This window comes from Pempheris klunzingeri, chromosome 11, assembly GCF_042242105.1.
Source record: "Pempheris klunzingeri isolate RE-2024b chromosome 11, fPemKlu1.hap1, whole genome shotgun sequence".
NCBI lineage: Eukaryota > Metazoa > Chordata > Actinopteri > Acropomatiformes > Pempheridae > Pempheris > Pempheris klunzingeri.
In genome coordinates this window covers 10,713,590-10,737,294 of record NC_092022.1, presented here as the reverse complement: position 1 = coordinate 10,737,294, position 23,705 = coordinate 10,713,590, and the positions used below count along the sequence as shown (strand labels likewise).

The window sequence follows — 23,705 nt, the reverse complement described above, 5'->3', positions numbered from 1 at the left end:
TCGTTGCCCTGCCTCTATCTGACCAATCAGTGCAGATTTAGCTTTGGTGAAAGACTGTCTGCTTTTGTATGAACACGTGGCGTCTGCTTTCATATTCATGCAGCCCTGATGGTTCAGACTCACCCATGACATCTTGCCCCCCCCCCTCGTCATCACCACAGTGCAATGCACAATACATCCCTGAACATCAAAACGTTCCTCGTGGATGATGATCTTGCTGAGCTGAGGTGAGTGTGTGTCTGTGTGTGGATATATGTGCGTACTTGTACTTGCTACACAGTGAGGACCAGCGCATGTTTTTTTTACCAGCAAAGTGAGGACATCTTTGGGGCGTGAGGACATTTTCGATGGTCCTCACAAAGAGCTGTTTGAGGGTTAAGACTTTGTGTTAATGTTAAGGATAGAATTAGGTTTAAGTTTGGGGTTAGTATTAGGCGTTTCACTGCGATGAGTAAGCTATGGGTAAGGGGCAGGAAATGCATGATGTGGGTCCTCACAAAGACATAAGTATAAGTGTGTGTGTTTTTGTTGAGAGAGAGCAAGAGAGAGAGAGAGAGAGAGGGAGAGTGGTGTTTATTTGCATGTGAAAGACAGGGGGAGGGGGAAATGGAGGCAGCCGAGCAGTAATTAGTGTTGCCTGTCATCTCAAATCTCCATGGAGATGTGTTCTGTATGCCATCTACACCTTCGGTACATAATCATGGAGGCACAGGAGAGCAGGAGGCACGGCTGTGACTGTCGTTACACCACTTTGAGAAAGCACAAGATCAACCACCAGACTACACATGTGTCACCTCTATAAATAGCTGTACAGTAGATGACACAGCAGCAGCACTAACCAGCCTCAAGCTGTGCAGGTAATAGAAAAAAATGCAGATTCCTTAATGCAAGCTGTGGATCAAAATCATAAAAAAAACAAAACATAAAAACATAAATGACAAGATTTTATCTTCAACACCGGGGGGGATGGATTTTATTTCTGTTTCCGCATAGAAACACATGCCTACATGTTACAACATCTCACGCACGCACGCGCACACACACACGCACACACACACCATCTGACAGTTGGACTGGGTTAAAATCCATCGCAATCAGCTATACAATCCATGAGGAGATATGAAACTGATGTGCTGTGTGCTTCTCCATCACATTAGAGTATATACAACAGGCAAAACAGGAAATTAGTCTAAAAAGGTGAATTATCAAAGTAATAACATTTCATTATTGATTAACAGCTACTTCATGAATTATAAGCATGTCATATACAGAGAAGAGTTTAAGAAATGATCCACAATATTGTACTGTGCTACATACGTACAGCTGTGCTTATACATAATTACAGACCTCCGAGTCGGCATGGAAATGGAGCTGAAGTCTAATGAAGACGAAATGAACTTTCCCTTTGTTTATTAAACATAAGGCCACTATGGTAGACCATAAGGAATATATTATAAGTCACGAGTGACAGAAACCACACTTCTCCTGTCTCTCTCTCTGTGGAAACATGTAACAGGGTTTCTACAGATCTGACATAACCAGCAGTGTTATCTAAAATCTAATTACATTACGGCACACATTTAAGCTCCATTACTCAACATGAGGCACAAGTGGAATTCATGGCAGTGAACTGTGTGTATTTTTACTAACCATGATACTGAAAATCTACTATGTAATCTAATAGTATACATTTGGTCCTCACTCAACCAGTAGTAATGCATCCATTGTGTACAGCAAATGTAATAGACAATACTGCTCCACTGAGGTTTCTCTCTTTTGTTAAACTCTCTTATTGTACAAGGATTTACAAACAATGTGTTGTTGCCTGAGCAGCATTCATGCCATGCTGTGTCTCGACAGAATTTCTGCATGTAGTCCCTGTGGTTGGTGTTAAAAAGCAGTGGCACGACAGAAGGCAGAGACCGGGTGACCGACAGAGAACTCTGGGTCTGTTTTGATGAGGGTCGAACAATGATTTCAAGTTTTCATCTAATCCTAGTTCACAGTAACAGCTTTTCTGTATAAACCACTATTCACAAGCATTTGGGTGTTCTTACTCAACAGTTAACAACATTTATGGATAGACAAGACATTAATCCAATAACAATGAAGTTTCACTTTTTCTTTTACTTCCAAAAAGGGCTCAAACTGACTGTTTCTGTACATACTACTCCAAACTAAATCTCATTAGCAAAGATGTTGCTAGATAGTTAAAACAGACTCTTTAGGCTTTAAGCCCCTGAAAACATTTCAGATCTTAAGTCTTTCTCTGTAACATTAAATACTAATAACAAAATAAGCAACAGTCAAAGCTGATCAATAACTAATAAGGTTGTAATCATCTATCGAGAGTTCACAACTCATCACAAAAAATCATCGGGTATGTGTAGGTGTAGTTTGATCAGATCTGATTGACAGTGATAGCAACATCGCACAAACTGTCATCAGACTCTGGTTCAAATGTTGCTGAATCCTGATTGATGCACAAAAAAAACATGACATCATCTTCCTCCAGCAAAGACCAAAAAAAAGGAAGAAAGAAAGAGAAATCTACAACGCGAAATAATCAGAATCTGTTCCAACATTGGCATAAAATTATGTGTTCAACAAGAAGCTAACTGAGAAAATACCTTCAAAAGGCTTTTAAGACAAGTCATGACATGCCCACTAAATAATAAGTATATTAATGGTTGCCAGTTTTGAAGTACATCATACAATGTTAGATCATGCAACACATGCAAAATGCTTTATAACATGTAAATGAGTGCAAATATGGCATATCTGCTAAGCATCTGATATTGTACCACATGGTATTGGATGTATGAAAGCAACAAAAAAAAAATCTTGTCTTGAATAGTTCATTCAGGAAAAGAAAGCAGAGACCAGAGCTGACACACTGCGCAGCATGTGCTCTGAGTTCATGCTCTTTCTCCTTTTCGTAGCCAATCAGCATCAGGTCAGAGTGGTGACCTCCGGCTGAGCGTAGTTTCCAGTGGCAGCTAGGATGTCTTTACAGCTCTCTGTTAGGAAACACAAAGGACAGAGATACAGTAAAATACAGTGACTTCAGTCATGTGGGATTTTCTTTGAATTCCTGAATCATTGGGTCTCTCTCTTAATGGAAGGGTTTAGTTTAGACCTGCTCTTTATGGAAAGCGTCTTGAGATAACACTTATGACACTTATCTTATGAATTGGCGCCATATAACGATTGATTGATTGATTGATTGATTGATTGATTGACTAACATGAGCATGAAAGACCTGGAATGTAATAGTCTTTAACATAATAGTTTTTAACATAGACTAATGAAATATCTCTGCTGAGTAAAAGCTGTTCAGGCTGTGAACCAAACACAGTTTCCTCATTAGTCAGTCTTCTGTTTTTTTCTTTTCTTTTTAAAATAATCAAGTATTGATTTTTTTTTAATCCTTAAAACATCATAAAATAGTGAGAAATGCCCAAAAGGAGACATCTTCAAGCTTTTTTGTTTGAGCGATAACAAATCAAGCATATTCAACCTTCAATCATATGGAACAAAATCCTGAAATCTGAGAACCAGCAAATGTTTGACATTTTGATAAATGACTAAAATGATTCATTGCTTATCAAAATAGTTATTTATAATTTTCTGTTTGAGAAATAGTTGATTAATTGACTAATATTTTGGCTCTGAACTTCCGAAGCCAGCAGAGACTTTTGCTTTGACCACCCATGCTGTTAATGGAAACCTATTAGTGGCAATCATCCAGAGGAGTCACTTGGGAATATGGAGAGTCATCCAAGCTCAGAAGCCTTTTTCTCTGCTTGTCTCTACATCCGCCTGCTGCTTCCTCTTAGCAGCACTCGAACGGTTTGCCACACCATTACGCACTCATCGTAAGGAAACGAGCTGCCGGTTGTCACATCGCTGAGACAATGCGCTTTCAACCAAGTTAGTATTTGCCATTATACGTATACATTGTGACAGCGAGCACCAACGCTGTCAGAGACTCCCTGTGACGACTGCAATCACTTCAAATCTACCAGCATTTTGATTCCCACTGCAGGGCAGGCGACCATTTCCTGTCACTGATGATAACCATCTGAGCATCTTCAGACCTGCTGCACCCATCTGTTCTTTTCTCTGTTTTCTGCCGTACTGCTCCAGTGAAATATTATCCATACCTTAGCAGCCCTGGAATTAACCTAACATCATCCCCTGTTGGCACAACTCTGAAGAGCAGAGCCACCGTGCAACAATCTATTTCTATCTCACCAACTCAAAATGGCTGCAATAACCCATCACAAAGACAACCTTTTGCATGGTGGACAAAAACAAGAAGTTTTTTGATATTGACCTCTAACACAACAGTTTTTAACAATGTTAGAAAACAGTGAGAGTCCACTTGAACCCTTTTTGCAGGTAACGTGCACTAAAATGTGTTGTGTACGTGTGATATTCCCGTGTAATAGACTGAGATGTCATTATCCACATACTCACCAGACACAGAGCTCAGGATTGAATTAACCCCTCCTCTCTCTCTCTCAAAGATTAGTTTTGAGGTGTTCTGGCTTGGCTCAGCTTTCCGTTGTTTTCGTCTCTGCTATCAGAATAAGGCTCGCTTGGCAGTTTCATGAGCTGGCCAGATAATTTAGCATATTATTAAAAGAATCAGTGTGAAAGCAGGCTGAGGACGATTTGTGTTTGTCTGTGTTCACGTCTTTCCCTCTGCGACTGTGAGGCTGCACGTTTCATATTAACAGATATTATTAGCATCACTTTGTATTCACATCCCCTCTTCTAATTTATCTGACAGATATAACAGATATATATATATAGACAGTTTTTTTTTCATCTGACAATATGACATTAACTTACACCAATTTACATCACTCAACACATCCAGGGATTGACGAGGCTTTCAGGAAACATATTCAAATACAATTTCCTTGTAATGGATTGTCAAAAAAGGGGGTGTATATACTCTCATAGGAGCCAAGCTGCAGTAAGTGCCCCATTTACGTGTTGTTTTTTCCTTGACAGTGATGTGCTAATGAGCTTTGGTAGAAGGATGCATTTCGGTAAAGGGCAATTTTGCAGGAAAACACCTTCAGTGTCATTGGACTGTTTTCGGACGAGAGTCAGGATGTTGACTGGCTGGGATGTGTGCTCAGGATGTCAGGAATTAATACATGGCTGCCAAATATAGAGCCTCTTCTCACAAGGGGCTTTTGGGTACTTTGGGAAGCTCAGATGTGAGATCCAGCGGCCATTCAAGCAGAGAGAGATGGCAGGCTGACAGCGGATGTCAATTGAGAGTATTAGAGGAGCATCGCCTTCTTCTTTGTGCCCATGTTACCTGTTTCAGACAGCTCTTACAAAAGTCAAAATTACAGAATATTGGTGGTACATCTTAAAAATGTGTAGTTTAAGTTAGTCAGCCACAGGTGTATTAAAGCAATACAAGATAACTGATCGAATCCAACCGACATTAGAAACATTGGACATAATAAGGTTGTTTGGAGCCTTGTGTTTCTACTAACCCTAACGTAGCAGCACTCCACGAGGACGATTATTCACGAAACGCTCCCTCACTGCACTCACACAGACAGACAGATGATGCAATTAGTACTACAAAGTTCTTCCATTGATTTCCTTTTGATTGTTCCAGTGAATAATGACTAAAAACTGCATTTACTCAGTTGAGGTTGTAAGAGAAATGATAGAAGTTCAAGAAGTTTCATTTAGGTAGGTATATAAGTTTTAAACTTTTAATGAGCAAACTCAAACCTTGTCAAGTCTATAGATACAAGCCCACCAGGCTGCCGTACACTGTATTCTTTTAGGCCATGCAAGCAGCATGACTATAAGGATGGCAATGTTGATCACTTTGGTTCAGAATGAAATATTTCAACAACTACTGGATGGATTGCCCTGTTTTTTTTACATTTTTATTACATTTATCAAATACTAGCATGCTAACATGCTAAACTAAGATGGTGAACATGGTAAACATGATACCTGCTAAACATCAGCATGTTAACATTGTGAGTGTGATAGCATGCTGATGTCAGAGCACTCCCCTACCTAAATACAGCCTCACAGAGCTGCTAGCTTTGGCACACAAACTGGAAACAGAGAGAAGCAGCTAGCCTGGCTCTGGCCAGAAGTGACAAAATCCAACCAGCACCAGCAGCACCAGCAGTACAATATGCAACGATACGATGATATATTATATATTCAAGTATGTAAGGATTTGAATGCAACCTACCACTATGGATGTTGGGGTCTCCAGAGGTTAAAAGGAAGCATGTGGCCTCTTTCTTAGTCTTGTCTCGCCCTCGGGAGCATCGCAGGGACCACTTTTCACTGGGAGATAGCGGCTGGGTCAGGCTGCAGCCTTCCTCCTCTGAAAGGGCCACATTTGCATCTCCGTTCTGTTTGGAGTCTGACAGGAAGACAAAAACACACGGCAGCGTAAATGCCAAAGCTTTTACTGACAATCCCCTGAGGGCCCAGACAAAGGCAGAGGTATATTGCATAAAATCTGTAATTTTCTGTGATGAAATTCAATTTCACTGAGATTTTATAAGGAGTAATTTGATCGGTGTGTGTCACTGTCTTTATGACTAAGCATGGTTCCTCTATCAGGCAAACTCTGAAAAGCCTCAGAAACTTTAAGACGAGAAATACAGTGGCTACAGGCTCAAGGCCTCATATTTATCATCAGTCATCATCATTCTCTCTCTATCAAAAACCTAATGAATTAATGCAATAAAATGTAACATTAGCCTAAAGGGGCGGTTCACCCAAATTACAAAGGAAGTATTTTCTAACTTACCTCTAGTGGTACTGAGCCATGCAGAAGGTATTTCTACCTAAATACAATGGAGGTGAATGGAATTTTGTTTGTGCTGCTCAACACTGAAATAAAAAATAAAAAATTCAAATATCTCTTTCTAGCAACAATGTCCCCTTTACTCTGAAGAATCAGAGTATCTCCAATTAAAGTTGTTCACAGTGAGGTCTGAGGATTATTCAGAGCAGCTGTTTCTGGAAGGAGACATTAATGTTCAAGTAAATTTTTCAGTGACCATCCTCTTTGTATTGGATTGATAATTTAGTTAAAACTGCATGGCTAGATACCACAAAAGGTAAGTGAGAAAATCTGTATTTTGGGTGAACTGACCCTTTAATACTGCATTGGGGCCTGACCTGAGCGGTTCCTACTGACACTCTCCTCAGCGGCCAGTGGACACGTGTCGCTCTGAGTGCTGTCTCTGTGTGAGTTTGTTTCCGACTTCCCAAACGAGGCTGAGTCAGTCGGAGCGTCTGGGTTCGGGTTGTGCTTCTTCTTCTTTTTCGGTAGCTTCTGTTTGGCCATAGCCAGCGAGTAGTACATCCCAAAGTTATTGACGATGACAGGGACCGGCATGGCGATGGTCAACACCCCGGCCAGCGCGCACAGTGCCCCCACCATCATGCCCAGCCACGTCTGTGGGTACATGTCTCCGTAGCCCAGTGTTGTCATGGTGACCACCGCCCACCAGAAGCTGATGGGGATGTTCTTGAAGTGTGTGTGGTTGGAGCCTGTGGGGTCATCGGGGTTGGCTCCGACGCGCTCGGCGTAGTATATCATGGTGGCGAAGATGAGTACACCCAGTGCCAAGAAGATGATGAGGAGGAGAAATTCATTGACACTGGCCCTCAGAGTGTGGCCCAACACGCGCAGGCCGACAAAGTGACGTGTCAGCTTGAAGATCCGTAGGATCCGAACAAACCGCACCACACGGAGGAAGCCCAGCACGTTGCTGGCAGGTTTGGATGACAGACTACTCAGGCCCATCTCCAGGTAGAATGGCAGAATAGCCACAAAGTCAATAATATTGAGCGTGTTCTTGATGAAGACCACCTTGTCTGGACAGCAGATGATACGCACCAGGAATTCAAATGTGAACCAGATCACACAGATGCCCTCCACCAGGGTGAGGATGGGTTTGGTCACCATCTCCTTCCGCTCCACGTCGCGTGTGACATTACCCTCAACAACCTGGTCCGTCCAGTTCTGCAGTTCATTGAAGGACTCATGAGTCTCCAGGCAGAAGGTGGTGATGGACACCAGGATGAAAAAGAGAGAGGCAAGCGCCACTCCCTGGATGAGACAGAGGGAACAATTAATCAACACACTTTCACGATAATTAGCAATCAATACTGTGTTTATTTTATCAAGTATTTTTTGTGCAAAAGCATTTCATTAAAACCTTTCGCTGCATGATGTGTCTCCGAAAAACTATTTCTCAGTCTAAACCATATGTAATGATATCAGAAGACTTCCTTTATCTACAAGCTTTACAGTATCACCAATAAGAAGACATGGATGTGCCAATCAAGTCTCTAAAGCAGCATGTTTTGGGGGATAATTTTCTGGCGGAGGCAGTGAGTGTCAGGTGATTGACAGTAAGCAAAGACTAAAACAAAGAACACACTGATGATGACAACCTTTAAAGCATGAAGCAATGCAATAAGACATACATTTTGACAATATCACAATAAGGATGTAAGTTTGTGGTGCTTCATTGCCTGTGGAGTTAGTTTTCAATGAGAAAATTAGCCCTGATATTGACTCCTACACAGACTATATGGTCTAATAGTAAAGGGCTTACCCAGAGCACTGTGACAAACCTTTACCCACCTACCTGTAAAAAATAACAGTATTTTTCTGTAAAAAGGAGCAAAAAGTGGCAACAGAAAATCTGAATTAAAAAGGTCACAATGAACATAAAGAAATGCATCAAATGTTGCTTTAAACCAATATTGACAAGTGTGTTTGATAATCAAGCTCATGAAATGGTTATTATTTGATGTTTTGTACGAATCATGAAGCCCATGTGGAGCCCAAAAAAAATCATCAAACATAATCTACTTTTTTCTAGCTTCAGTGCCACTGTGCCTCCTCAAGGCGTCCTTTTATCTGCCAGGAAATTATTCGTTTCTGTGATTGCTCCCTGCCGCTCTAGCTTGAAAATTAGAGAAAAAGTATCTTTTTTTCTGCAGGAGAGCCACAGACCAATTTCAGACCATTTACTCCCGTGAGCACAGACACTGAACCGTGCTGAGAGAAAACGTGATTCCATTACCACGGGCCCTGCAACTTACAGACAGCAGGGGGCGCTCACATGGTGCCAACACTGAGGGAACTGAGTGACTAAAGCAAACATGAGGTTAATGTGTTTCAAATACATCATGAAGAAAACAGTTTCATGATTTTTCTCAGCCAAAAGACGCGTTTGGTTATGGTTTGGTTATGACAGATGTCATCTCCAACCACAGGGGGAGGAGAGGGACGTGAAAAGATGAGCAGTGCCGGCTGCACACAACAGCAAGAGACTCTGGACAATGAGCTCAGACTTACAGTCACCTGTGCTCTTGTCAGGTTTATCGGGGATGTTTCAGTGAGTGCTCTATATAAAAACAAAACAATATTAAACAAATTATCTTTTTTTAAAAACACAAATGCAAACAAATTGGAGAGTGAGTCAAACAATTTTTACAATTCATGGGAGGTAAATTGAACAATGTGGCTGCGTTGCATTCACCCGACCCAGAACAATGGCCTGTCTGTGTGCAGACTCATACTCGATCTGTCTTTATTGTTTACTAAAGCCTGAACAAATTGTAATACCACTCCAACCTTTCCAATCTTCCAGCTGGATAAATATGTACCTGTGTTTTGCAGGCACTTAGCCATTTTCTCCCTCTGGGATTCTCACATATAATTTGGCTTTACAGCGATTGTAATTAGAGAAACAAATAAAGCATGTAATGTCCAATTGGGACATTACTTTGTTGTGGAACAAACAAAATAAATAAGAACCAGTGAGTTTTATGTAGTTTAGAAAGAGTAGCAGCCCATGTTCAACACAGAAAAAATACTAACCACATGTAAATATGCAGTATAATGCACGTCTGTTCATATCTCTGTTGTGCACCCAGACAATGTGTTGCTTTCTACCATAACAACCTTCTTCAGCTTTGTTCCTGCAGAGCTCTGAGGTGCTCAGCCTTTGTTTACTGAGGTGCTCAGAGCTCAGATCCCCCGAGATGACGAGGACTGAGCCGCAGGACCAGAGCCCAGGAGGAGCTCAGAGTTCCCCCTGTTGCATGGACACGGGTTCCCTGAACATCCCCACAGCCAACTGTGTACAGTGTGTGTGTTACAGGGCTGAGTCACAGGCTATATCACAACAAGTCCAAATGAAAACAGAAATGTTAAGTCTACCAGTTTACAACCAGAAAATAATCCATCTTTTCTCCTCTATTAGTCTCCTTCAGTCAGTATGTAATGTAACAATGTAAAAATACAAGTAATTACAAGTAAAAGTCCTGCATTTTAAGTAAAAGTACATGTAAGCAGCATTATAATGTTATGGCTGGTCAAAGCAGACTTCATTTTAACTACTTTGTATATAGTTGGGTAGTGTAAGCTGTAACACTATATTAGATCATATACGTTGGTCACGTTTTTGTATGTAAAACTGTAGCTGTCAAATAAATGAAGTGGTATGAAAAGTAATTGTTTTCCAGCTGAGTTGTGGTGGAGAACAAGTGAAAAGCAGCAGAAAATGATAACACTTATATTAAGTGTATTTCAAAATTTAACAAATGGGTTGAATAGGCTTTGTGAAGTAACACTTTCTGAAGTAACCTTACTGCATCTTCAAATCCTGCATCACTGAAAAAGACTGCAGTTTTGTTTCTCACTTTCATCCAAAAATGCAAAGTATTTCAGCAGCACTGAATTTGTTTTAACAGCCTTTGTTTACCAAAAATGTATTAAGTACTAATTTACATGCACTCACAGTTTCTCTAACACACAAACAGAGATACAAAATATGTTTTTATTGTGTCCCATCATCTATTATTTCCTACTGGAAAGCTATTCAGACAAAAGAGCCAGATATACAGCCACTGGCAGATAATTAGGGTGTTCTCTACCAAGCAAGAGGTTCAGCCTCTGTTGAAGCACTTCAGCAAGACCATTTCCAATGTCAATTAATAAAAGATGACCCCAGCTTTTCATACATCCTGTCTGGTTTTCTAGATCCCACTCGGGGTTTCTCACTTGCACAATAGACCTGAATAATAAACTGAATAGTGGAGCCCAGTGTAAACACCAGAAGAGGAGCCGTTAAAAAAAAAAAAAAAAAAAAACAGTAACAGCAAATGCCCTATATGCACAGCAGGCCTTGTGCCTGCTGGCTGTCTAGACAGACAGGTGCCACCTCTGAGACAGTGGTGTAAGAAGTCACTTCTTCTCACCTACAAGGAACAAGCTACACTGAGCTAACAAATAGCATGTTGAAGCAATGGTCTTCTAAGAAAAAAAAAGTGATTAGGCACTTAAAAAAAGCAAGCAGTACCATATCTTCACCGAAAAAGCCTAATTAATTTAGAAAAAGACTGAAATAGCGACACATTTAAGTAAAGTAACCTGCCTGGGACACCTCCAGTACAGAATAGCTTGTCATCAAATTAATGCAATAGCACACTTTGTACTGATCACAGTAAATGACACATCTGGGATTTAAAGAAGGTGGTGCCTTTTAACAGCGTTCAGTTTATTCTAATGCCAAACGGTTTATCCCAGAACTAAACAGAGATGGGCATCTGCAGCCAGGGGCACCTCTGCAGGGAGGGTGCTGGACGTCCTGACACACACAAGGTGTGTGTGTGTGTGTGTGTGTGTGTGTGTGTGTGTGTGTGTGTGTGTGTGTGTGTGTGTGTGGATGGGGGGGGGGGGGGGGTAGACTGCCACTTCTCTTGCTGAAATTATTTTGGGGTTTGTAGTGTGTAAGTCTGTCTCTGTCTGTTCGTACCTTTATTATTTGTGCATGTCCATGTCTGCAAGTCTGCAAGTTGTTGTCCTGTTCAATAAATCTTGCAGCATTTAAATTTGTCTGTATAGTTTATTTGAGGCCTGACACAAAGGGAGACCACGACATCATGTTTACAGCTCAGCTGAGGAAACTATTAAACACAGTCACGGTGTTGGAGTGATCATAATGTCTTTTTGCCACCAGAGTGTTTCCATGCTGCTCTGCTGATGTTATGAGCAAGTATCATGATGAGGCCAGATGAATGTTGACACAATGCTGACACAACTACAACATTATTCATACAATGTATGTAGTATTTTTATCTATATATCTTATCTACTTATTTCTGTCCAGTAACCTCCTATCTCCAAATGTCCAACCTCCTATCGTCATTGCTATGCATAATGAGTACTTTTAAATATTTATACTTTCAGCGAAACCTGAAGTCACTGATGCCTTTTGGCTATTTGGGGTAAATGGAAATATGAAGCTCACACAATATTGATAACTTATAGTGAAGTTGTTGCCGTCAGCTGTCTATATACACACACATCTGTGTGACACTCTGTGTCAATATGAATGACAACCAGTTGACAGACTGAAAAATATTGATTATAGTTGCTTTAAGGAAAAGATCTGACTTCTTTCACTAGTTCTTTTTCAATAAAAAGATCCAATGATTCTGACCACTGAAATAATGAATGATATGAATGATGCTACAGGTGATATAAAACTCTCAAAGTACTGCACCTACAGGAGCAGAGTATGATGAACCCCTGGAGGATAAGTAATGGCAAACACTGGTGCCAAAAAGACATCAATCCAAGGTCATCAGGTGTCAGACAGAGCAGAGGTCCCTGGAGGGCACAGCCGCCTCGTCCCAGCTGGGAAAAACAGAGTAGGACAGAGCGAGAAAGGATGCACGACAGGCAGCAGGCTGTGCATCAGTGTGCAGCAGCTGGGGAGTCCCATCACAGCCATCACCTCCAGCTGTTCAGCATCACGCTCTGTTACTAACACAGTACCCAAGAAGCACTACAACGAGCCTTCTGAGCAGTCAGTCATGTTTTCTTGGAACTCATGTCACACTAATTCATGTCTGAGAGTCGGTACACCTGAGGACAGAGGAGAATTGATGTATGCCGCTCAGCCTGTTAACTGTGCTTCTCCTGGGTTATCTGCGGAGGTCATTCATTGTCACAGACCGACCAGAAACACTGAGTAGAAAACGTGGTAGGGTGGTCTAAATCAAGACAAACATTATCCTCGATCAATGAATGGCGGGAGGGACAAAACAAAAACAAAAACAAAACCAAAAATTACCTTGTATAAAAGATGAGACATTCCTGCACAGAGCAGAACATCTTATTAATGAGATTAGAGAGAGGGGGAAACTCCAGGCCAGTAAAGGAAGTTGATGATGAAAATCCTTAAGAGCAGGATGGGTACTGCTACATTACAAGGAAAACATCAGGCCACCCACCTACGACAGCAGAGACCGGGGTTAGGATCTCTTCCTATGTACGACCATCTGGTACGATGTGAGCATACTTGAGATGACAATTGAGCATCTTTTATCCTGATGAAGAAGATGAAGGTGTACTGTTGATGTAACTTCTGGGGGAAAAAAAACAATGTCCAAAAGAGATCGACGGAAGAGGTTCATCTGTGTGTATCATGGCCGGCAGACAGCTACTTGAAAAAAGCTACATGTGTTTTGAAATTCCAACATGTAGAAAGTTTTCTCTAAAAACAAAGCGCAGGCTGGAGAGATGAGCCAGAAATCTCAGCGTGCAGAAAAATAATCATTGGATATTCAGTGCTGATCATCAATCAAAGCAGTTTAAATCTCTTCAAATAGTCGGCCAGTAAATATACTGTGTAAAATGTGCAAATGTATTAAGTTACAAGAGGGAAACAAAGAGCTTTTGCTTTCCCTCTGCATTGTAAATATACTTTCTACAATGCTGCTGAGGACTGAAGCTGATAAAATTACAATTTAATCTGCTTCGCCAATCTTCTCCTCTGATGAATAAGCTATTATAGTTTAATTCAGTTGAATGCTCTATATTCAATTATTTATCTAATTGAGGAAAAAATGTAAACTTTTACAAAGAGAAAATCACATGGATGATTGCAAGTTAAGATGCAGCTCAAATACCAACAATCCACATCACTGATAATTGCTCTTTGGTTTATGTGGAAGTAAGATGATAGTCAGTAATGTGCATTTATTGATTTTTCTTTTCTTTCTGACAAACACAAAGTCTGCAACTCTGTGCACACTTTGTGATGCATTCACTGATCTCGCAATAACACAGCCGATCTATTTTCAGCTCAGAACCAAGCAGAATAAACAAGCAACATAATCACACAGGATTACACCCCTCTTTCACTGAGAATTCACTGTTATAAGTAAGTCTCCTTAATGAGGATGTGCCACTTTGATGATGTGTGAAAAATCAAATCCTGTGTTCCATTCACAGAGCAGCACAGAAAAGTGTCAGCACTGTGAACGCAGGCCCAGAGGAATACAAGGCTCTGCTCGAAACACTCATCTATTATTTATCAGCTGGGTGTCACACTGAGACAAACGAGCAAAGAAACTTATTGAAAGATATTGACTGATATTTCCTTTTTTAAAATCAGTGTCAATTGTTTTCTCCTTTCAGAAATAAGGTTTTGATGAAGATGTGGTGACACTATTCCTGTAAAGTTTCTGAAGTGAATACACAGATGCGGTTCCCTGAAGAGAAAGATGACATGTCAATATTTAGTTCTTATTAGGGTTAGACTTTCCACCAAGTATCAATATTTACAAATGTATAAATATAAGTAAGATAATGGCTCATATAACATTCATTAAATCTGTATATCTACATTTAATCTATAAATAATAACTAAACAAGGAGAGAAATTATGCCAATGTTTCTAATCCAGTCTAATTGTAAGTGTTAATCAATACAAAATGTATTTGTAATTAAAAGAAAAACAGCATTTTATATTGCCCAATAGATTGGTTATTGGAAATTCAGACTCCAGATAAAAAGGGATCAGACCTCAACAATCCCACATCAGTTAATCCCTTGGTCTCACAACAAAGACAAATTGATTTCTTTCTCTACGTGGGATAAAATACGGTGCTCTTTTCTGTGGGAAAGACAGTTTTAATTGCTCACCACTGATAACTAGGTGCAGAACATTACCACAGCGGTGATTAATTACAGGCAGCAGGGCTGTGGAAGTAATGAAATATTACATTAGGGAAGGCTGAAAAAAGTCATCAGGTCTGAGCATAATGATAAAGTCAAGTCTAATTGTCACATGTAAGATTATAGAGTCAGTGTCATGGAGCTGACCAAACTAAAATAGCATGCTGTCACGTATTCATTTCAATTAAATGCATGTTTATTTCTATTGTGTTAGTATTAAAACAAGTATCTTCATTGTTTGGGCTCTGCACTCCAGTAATTTGAAACAATCACAATGTAAATTTCCCCCTATGGGGGATCAATAAAAGAAGTCTAAGTGTGAGGTTCAGCTTTGAAGGTATTTGAGCGTTCATGTCCATATTCGGTGAACAGCGTAGAATTGTAGCCCTTTTAATACTTTGTACCCCAAAGAAGTGATTCTAAATATACAGACAATGCTAACAGGAATGTTTTTGACCTCAGTGCATCTGAACACTTCACTTTGTGAATACCAGACTGAAAAGCAACAGGCAAGATATGAAAAAGGCTGCAGTACAAGCCAGGCAAAGCATCTACAGGGAAGACAATAGTCTGGAGGTGTCTCTGAGACAATAAACTTCTGCCAGTTGTTGACTATAAATTTACATAATCATGATGACTTAATGATAAGGTTATATTAAGTTGTCTGATTATTTTCTTTCTCCTAAGACTGAAGGACTTTGCAGAGTCTATAGCCATGCTAGTGATTGCTATGAGCTAAAAGCAAACATGAGCCAGCTAACATGCTAATGTTTAGCAGGTATAACCCTTACTTGTCATTGCCATCCTCTTATTTTAGCATGTTAGCGTGCTAACACAAAGCACAGTTTGGGTTGATGGGGACGTCAATCGTTCTGCAGATATTTGTTTATGAAAAATGTAAAGTTCGATCTCATGGTGGTGCTAGATGAAAAGTTAAGGGGGTCGGCAAAGTTATTCAGGCAGAGGGGAAAATGAATATTTGTACCAGATTTAATGGCAGTACGTCGAATAGTTGAGATATTTCAATCAAAACAAATGTAAGCCTTCTGGTGCTGCTAGAGGAAAAGTCAGGGGATCATCAACGTCTGTAGGATTCATTCTCTGGGCCAAATGTGTGTCTGTACTTGGTTTCATTGCAAACCATCACATAGTTGTTGAGATATTTGGGTCTCAAGCACACTAGTCGACCAGCTGACCGATAGAGTGACAAGCAACGAGCCACGTAACAAGGCTGAGGCTGTTACTCCTGGTGGCAAAGCTGTATATGATTGTGTCGTGTCTTTGTGAGTGGTGCCATTATCAGTGTGCAGGCTTCATGTGCTGACTTTCACAGAGCTGCAAGTCCAGTTTCGGCTGATAGAGGGGAGGATGTGGCTGAAATGATGGACAGATTAACTTCCCTCCGGCTTTCAGGAATCACATTACCTGAGATGAGCTCAGAAGCTCTTTGAAATAAAAAGGCCATAAAGGTAACGTGAGTCCCTCAAAATGCACTCTGCATCCTTTCAGAATGCACAGAGCAAACATACGTACGTGAATCAGCTGGAGAGGAAATGGACGAAGAACATTATGACCAGGTCAATATGGGCCCGCCCTCACTCATTCTTATTACATGCTTTCCATCCACACTGCTGTTTTTCACAGAACTTCACAAATCCTGATTGATACATTTACAAATATTCAGTGGTGAGAGACACGACAAGCAGGGCAGGTCATCTTCAGATGGCGCCAACGCTGTGGCAGCTGTGACTCAGAGATATCAGCCGTTCTACAGCAACAGCCTGCAAAGGCCACCTGGACAAGAAGCTAAAATAAACACTACTTGTAGTGTGACTGGCATGCAGTAAGAACACCACTGCGGCACTGTGAGAGTCTCTGAACAGACCATTAAACTCCACAAACAGGCAGAATTAGAGTGAGCATCAGCCTCTCTCTTGCTGGACTAAATCTATTTTTCTTTTTGACCAATGAAAGCTCCTGGCGCTTAGCCCGACAACACGTGCTTACAGTGACACTCGATACTTGCTTCACTAAGCACTCTGCTGCTTTTGTTGCTAAGCCATTAGACATAGCATACTCTTGAATGCTTGCAGCTGGCCGATATCCCCTGTGGAAGTAATGAGAGCAAAGTGATTTTAATTTACAACACAGCAACATTTATTGATCAGCCAGTGAGAAGTGTATTTTGTTCATCATGATAAAATGAGAAACGTAACTTTTTGGGGGAATATTCAAGTTAAAATAATATGTCAAAAATGGAACCTGTGACATGATAAATATGATAATTAGAATAAAATATCTACAGACGAGCAGAAATCAAGATAAAACACAGCAGTGGTGTTTCACTCAACACTGCAGATAGATTCTTAATGTTATTATAAATGAAAGATTTCTTCATTTGTCTCGTCTATATGTGTGTTTAGACGCCCGTGGTCTATTAAATATATGGTATGATTTACTCTACATGGATGTACGCTTGTGCAGCCTGTCAAACACTCGCGCTCTGAGGACGTTTGAGTGCAAACTTTGAACAGGACGTGTGGGAGCACTTCAGCAGCCATGAAACAGCATTTTCTCTATTTTGGCACAATTTCATGCTAAATATTTAAGTGAAAACTGGAAAAACTGCTCTTCACGCTACCGAAAACATTTAGTTTTCTAGAGATAGCACAGACCTCGAAACACATTATAAAAAAATTTAATTAAAATTACTTTAGTACAAAGATAAATATAAATGATCTGTTTGGAGTCCTGGAGGTTCTTTATAACAGATCAAATACTATCTTTAAAGCTGGGGTGCCAGACTTTTACATAGAAATTACAGTCCTTTATAGTCAAGCCATTAACTAACGAGCTCACACAATGCTGCTTAAGCTCATCACAGCCAGGGAAAACTCTCTGTATTTCACAGTATACCAGAGTTTCAGATCTGGTGTCTGTGCCGACATTCCCTTACTGGTTCACCAATAGTGATGCATTTTTCATCAAACAGTAACGACTGGTTTGTCACAGCTGAGGGGAGACAGGAGTGACTGGACGTACGGCAGAAAAACCTTAGAGGCGTCCAAGAAAATTTTCAGATGCTCCAGATAAAAAAGAAACTCTGCATTCTGAAAGAGGGGATATATCATAAGATCATGTCAGTGTTTGTATAATTACTCTCACTACCAGAGCTCCACACTACAGTTTTAACACTGTTTGATGAGTTGCTTATATATGTAACTTTGAACTGATTATGCGTTTCAGAAGTCACCAACAAAGACATGATTAAATGTATTTTCATATGCTCTTCACCTGTTATTAGGGTAGACAGGACTTATTAATGCAGAACTACACCTCTACCCACATACTACACATCTATTTGGATTTCTGATGTTCCCACATTTTACTTTCATAACAGGTTTAACAGGTAAACCTCTCTGGGGTTTACCTGAACCCAAACATAAGTGACTGTGTAGGATATAATACTGTAGATTTCTGCCTGTGGATGAGTTTTTGTGAAGAATATACATTTTTTTTAAAAGTATAAGAATAAATTGGTTAATTTCAGCATTATTATTTAATAATTTTTATGCAAACAGCAGTGGGATTTGGAAGTAACGCCAATGTTAACGAGACACCTGAACCCATCTGATTCCAAACTACAGTTGCAAGAAAAAGTATGTGAACCCTTTGGGATTACTTGGATTTCTGCATAAATTCTTCATAAAATATGTTCTGATCTTCATCTAAGTCACATCACTAGACAAACACAGTCTGCTTAAACTAATTCCGCACAAAAAATGATAAGTTTTCATGTTTTTATTGAACACAACATGTAAACATTCACAGTACACATTGGAAAAAGTATGTGAACCTTTGGATTTAATAACTGGTTGACCCTCCTTTGGCAGCAATAACCTCAACCAAACGTTTCCTGTAGTTGCAGATCAGACCTGCACAACGGTCAGGAGGAATTTTGGACCATTCCTCTGTACAAAACTGTTTCAGTTGAGCAATATTCTTGGGATGTCTGGTGTGAATCGGTCTCTTGAGGTCATTCCACAGCATCTCAATCGGGTTGAGGTCAGGACTCTGACTGGGCCACTCCAGAAGGCGTATTTTCTTCTGTTGAAGCCATTCTGTTGTTGATTTACTTCTATGCTTTGGGTCGTTGTCCTGTTGCATCACCCATCCTCTGTTGAGCTCTGTTGAGCAGTTGGCAGACAGATGGTCTTAAGTTTTCCTGCAAAATGTCTTGATAAACTTGGGAATTCATTTGGAACATCCAGGTGCTCTTTTGCAAACTTCAAACATGCAGCAATGTTTTTTTTGGACACCAATGGCTTCCTCCGTGGTGTCCTCCCATGAACTCCATTCTTGTTTAATGTTTTACTTATTGTAGATTTGTCAACAATAATGTTAGCATGTGCCAGAGATTTCTGTAAGTCTTTAACTGACACCCTAGGATTCTTCTTCACCTCGTTGAGCATTCTGCGCTGTGCTCTCACAGTCATCTTTACAGGACGACCACACCTAGGGAGAGTAGCAACAGTGCTGAACTTTCTCCATTTGTAGACAGTCTGTCTTACCGTGGACACGTGGACATCAAGGCTTTTAGAGATACTTTTGTAACCCTTTCCAGCTTCATGCAAGTCAACAATTCTTGATCGTAGATCTTCTGAGAGCTCTTTTGTGCGAGGCACGGTTCACATCAGGCAATGCCTCTTGAGAACAGCAAACTCAAAACTGGTGTGTGTTTTTTATAGGGCAGGGCAGCTTTAACCAACACACCCAATCTCATCACATTGATTGGACTCCAGGTTGGCTGACTCCTGGCTCCAATTAGCTCTTGGAGAGGTCATAAGCCTACGGGTTCACATACTTTTTCCACCCTGCACTGTGAATGTTTACATGTTGTGTTCAATACAAACATGAAAACTTATCATTTTTTGTGCGGTATTAGTTTAAGCAGACTGTGTTTGTCTAGTGATGTGACTTAGATGAAGATCAGAACATATTTTATGAAGAATTTATGCAGAAATCCAAGTAATCCCAAAGGGTTCACATACTTTTTCTTGCAACTGTATCTCCACTATTCTGTGAAGGATTTCCACCAGATTTTGGAACCTGTCTGCAGGGATTTTCCTCCCATTCAGCCACAACAGCACTAATAAAGTCCAACACGGATGCTGAGCCACTACGCCTGGCTCACAGTCGGTGTTCCATGTCATCCCAAAGGCACTGGATGGGACTGAGATCAGAGCTCTGTCAAGGCATGTTGGGAAAACATTCTCTTTATGAACCCGGCTTTGTGCACATGGACACCGTCATGAAACAGGAAAGGGACCTCTCTGAACCACAACACTGGACTTGTCTGAAGCACCATTGTATGCTGTAGACTTCCCTTGCCAAATCAAAAAGTGAACAAACATGTCTGCATATTTTTGCCATATAACGCACACGTCTTAATCTAGAGATCTCAGAACTTAAAGTTCTGACACAATGGAAACAGTAATGATTGCACGGTGATTAATGTGGGAAACGGTGAGAAACTGTTAGTACAACATGCAGCTGCTCGTCCTCTATCTGGAAAAAGAAAGCGTGTGAACGTAACACCAGTACTGACCTCTCTTCACTGGCTTCCTGTCTGTTTCAGGATTGATTTTACTATTTTATTGCTTGTTTTTAAGGTTTTTTAAGCATTATCATACTCCAGTTAGAGCACTGAGGTCAACCAACCAGGTGTTTCGAGATCCAGGCACAAAAATACATATTGTAATCTCTGGAACAGCTTGCATTTTCATGTAAGAACTCCTGAGACCCTTGAAACTCCAGTTGCTGCTAAAGGCCCACCTGTTCTCGTTGGATTTCAGCTCAAGTTGAGCTTGACACCTTGACTTCACTTTGACTGCATAATCTTATGCAGTCAAGATCTTAGGAAGTATAAATCTTCTCTTATTTTCATTTATTTACCTTATTTACCTTTCTTTGTCTTTATCTTCAGTTTTAACCATGTTCAGCACTTTGGTCAACTGTGGTTGTTTTAAATGTTCGATAGAAATAAACTTTGACTCGACTTGTTTAAAGTCACTTTACCTGCATCAGTAACAAACTCATCAGTACGATTTCCCTTTGGACTGTTTAAAACATGAGCAGGTCAAAGTGATACTAAAGATGTTCGTGCTAGAAGTTAGATCTCTGGTATCAAGAAATAACTTGTTTTAACAGTTCAGCAATCAAAGTCCCGCTTTTAAAACGTTTAAAAGATGAAAAGCGAAGTTAATATGCACAGTCAATGATGAATACGTTTGGTGGATCAGAAAACTTCCCAACCTCCAGACGTCATAGCCTGAATCAGAGGACCAAACCTAACCAGGTATCTGAGGATCAGCCCCCAGAAAACTGTTAATGTCAGAGAATGTTTTCCTGCATCCTGATGAATTTATAGAGTAATTTTGATGCTGGAATGTGTAGTTGGGAGGACAAGAAGGAAGGGAGCATTACTATAACTTCTCATAAGTCAAGCTAGCCAGATAGAGCAAGTGTGAGACAGGAAGTTAAGATGTTTGTGTTTTGTTTGTTTTTTCTAGTAGATTTTAAGTTCATTCTGAACAGGGGGAAATTTGGGAGATAAACTTGCATTTGCATTTAGATTGCTTCATCAAACAATGTACTCATACTGTAAATACAGTTTTTATGTACAATCACATGTAGTGACATTTCCTAGACTGTTTGCTTTTACTCCACTGCATTTCAAAGGGAGATGCTAACAGCAATGCATCTGACTTCTGCAGTCAGGCCTACTTGCTTATCAGCATATCGTGCTTTTAGAAATAATGAAATAAACTCATCCAGCTTATTACACGTAATATTGCTGCGAGTTTTAAAAAAAACTTCAGAAAGCTTTCTGTGAGCTCTGGCTTTGTTTCTGCTTTGATTCAATTTTACAGTTAATGCCATAAAGTGTTGCAGGTACATATAAACTCAGTACACCCGCAGATTAGAGTCACGGTAACTTTACTTACTTTCAATAGCGCAGGATGAGACTATTTGTCTCATTTGTTGATCCTCTGATTATTTTTAAATTACAACGTTTTATAAACCTCAAAGACGCTCTTATTTTGAAAGTCTCCTCCGGACGTAGTATTTTGACAGTAGTTGACTTGGTGCCGGTGTTTAGGTTGGTCTCACTCTCTCCTGCCGACGTTATCGATTATAAATTTGTTTTTCACTGCGTGAGAAGACAGGCGCGTGGCGTGAGCGCGTGCTTAAAGTGTCAGTGGCGCGAGGGTGACTGTGAATGCGTGCGCTCTGGCAGCCCTGACGGTCACACCTGTTGAATAGGACAACATGAGCGCCTTTTCCCCCCCTTTATGGTCTGCCCGGTGCTGCGCCCAGAGGAGAAAACATCTGCTGAACTCACCCTGGCTGCTCTGGACGAGTACGGGTCGTCAAATAAGGCCCACATCTTCGGCTGCCAAACTTCACAGCAGCCCCTCGACCTGTCCGGACAGTCCTCGATGCCGAACCGTCTCGGTATCTCTCTGTCGTCGTCGGTGTCCTCTGGGTCCGGCGGCTCAAATATATCCAGGGCCTCCTCCGCGTCCCGGTGCTGCCGGTAGGTCATCCAGCAGCACGGCTCCACGTCGGTCTCATCAATGCCCCAAAACGCCAGCTCCTCCTCGAAGAGGGGCCCGCAGACGTCGGCCGGGCAGTGCAGCTTACCGGTCCGGTAGTAGTTCAGCACGTAGGCGAAGATGCCCGGGTGTCTGTCGAAGAAGAACTCGGTGGCGCTCGGTGGAGGCGCAGCGTCCGAGTCGGAGCTGACCTGCGGGTCCGGGTCTGCCAGCCACGCCAGGCGGGTCCCCGGCAGGGTCCTCAGGGTGCTCTTGTAGGTTTCATGTCGAGTGCCGCCCACGTTGATGATAATTTTGTCCGAGTCTTCCCCTCTGGCCATCTCCTCCTTCAGACATGATTTGGACGGAGGTTTGTTGCCGGACTTGCGCCCTCGGTAAGAGGAAACACACACCGAGCTTATCATTGAGAAGCAGGGACCTTCTGGCTGTCGCCCCTCTGTTACAAGCTGGTGTCCACACGCACAAAAAAAAAAAAGAAAATCAGAAAATTAACGCAAAGAGCGCCCTCATTTCAGACCCCAGTCCTTATGATTGCCGGTGTGGCTCATTAATCCAGAAAATAACAGCCTACAGGTCCAGACAGCGACAAAGTGAGACGCTCAATAAAAACCACCTGTTACAAAACTCCGTCTGGTTTTGCAACAAAAAGCAGCTGGTTTGGTCGAATAGATTAGACAAGTCACTAAAATTGACGCTTCCAGGTGTTGCTCTTATTTCCCGCACATGACAACAACACTTACACCAATAAAAAAATGTAGGTTAATTACGCACGGTAAAAAAAAAAAAAACACAAACAAAGGACCAACAAGATGAAGCTCTTAACCTGAAGTAATGTGTCACTCCTCACTCCGTCTTGACAAATCTTATCTAAATCCCGCAACGTCAAAACAGACAACTATTCCTTACAACTTTTCTCCTCTGCGCACAAGACGCGGACGCCCTGAGAAATGATCCTGACGCGCCTTCAATCACGCACTGAAATTTTCCTCCGGGTCCTTTTCCTGCTGGAAACGCGC

General features: G+C 41.1%; 1 protein-coding gene across 1 annotated transcript; it reads right to left on the bottom strand.

Moving 5' to 3' along the window:
* Nucleotides 1-2,531: 2,531 nt before the first annotated feature.
* Nucleotides 2,532-23,395, bottom strand: kcnc4 (potassium voltage-gated channel, Shaw-related subfamily, member 4). The gene is made up of 4 exons (XM_070839280.1): nucleotides 22,476-23,395; nucleotides 7,198-8,134; nucleotides 6,254-6,430; nucleotides 2,532-3,020 (listed from the first exon to the last, which is right to left on the bottom strand). Exons 1-4 carry the CDS (start codon nucleotides 23,091-23,093, stop codon nucleotides 2,953-2,955), a joined length of 1,800 nt encoding a protein of 599 aa, XP_070695381.1. The 5' UTR covers nucleotides 23,094-23,395; the 3' UTR covers nucleotides 2,532-2,952.
* Nucleotides 23,396-23,705: the final 310 nt, after the last annotated feature.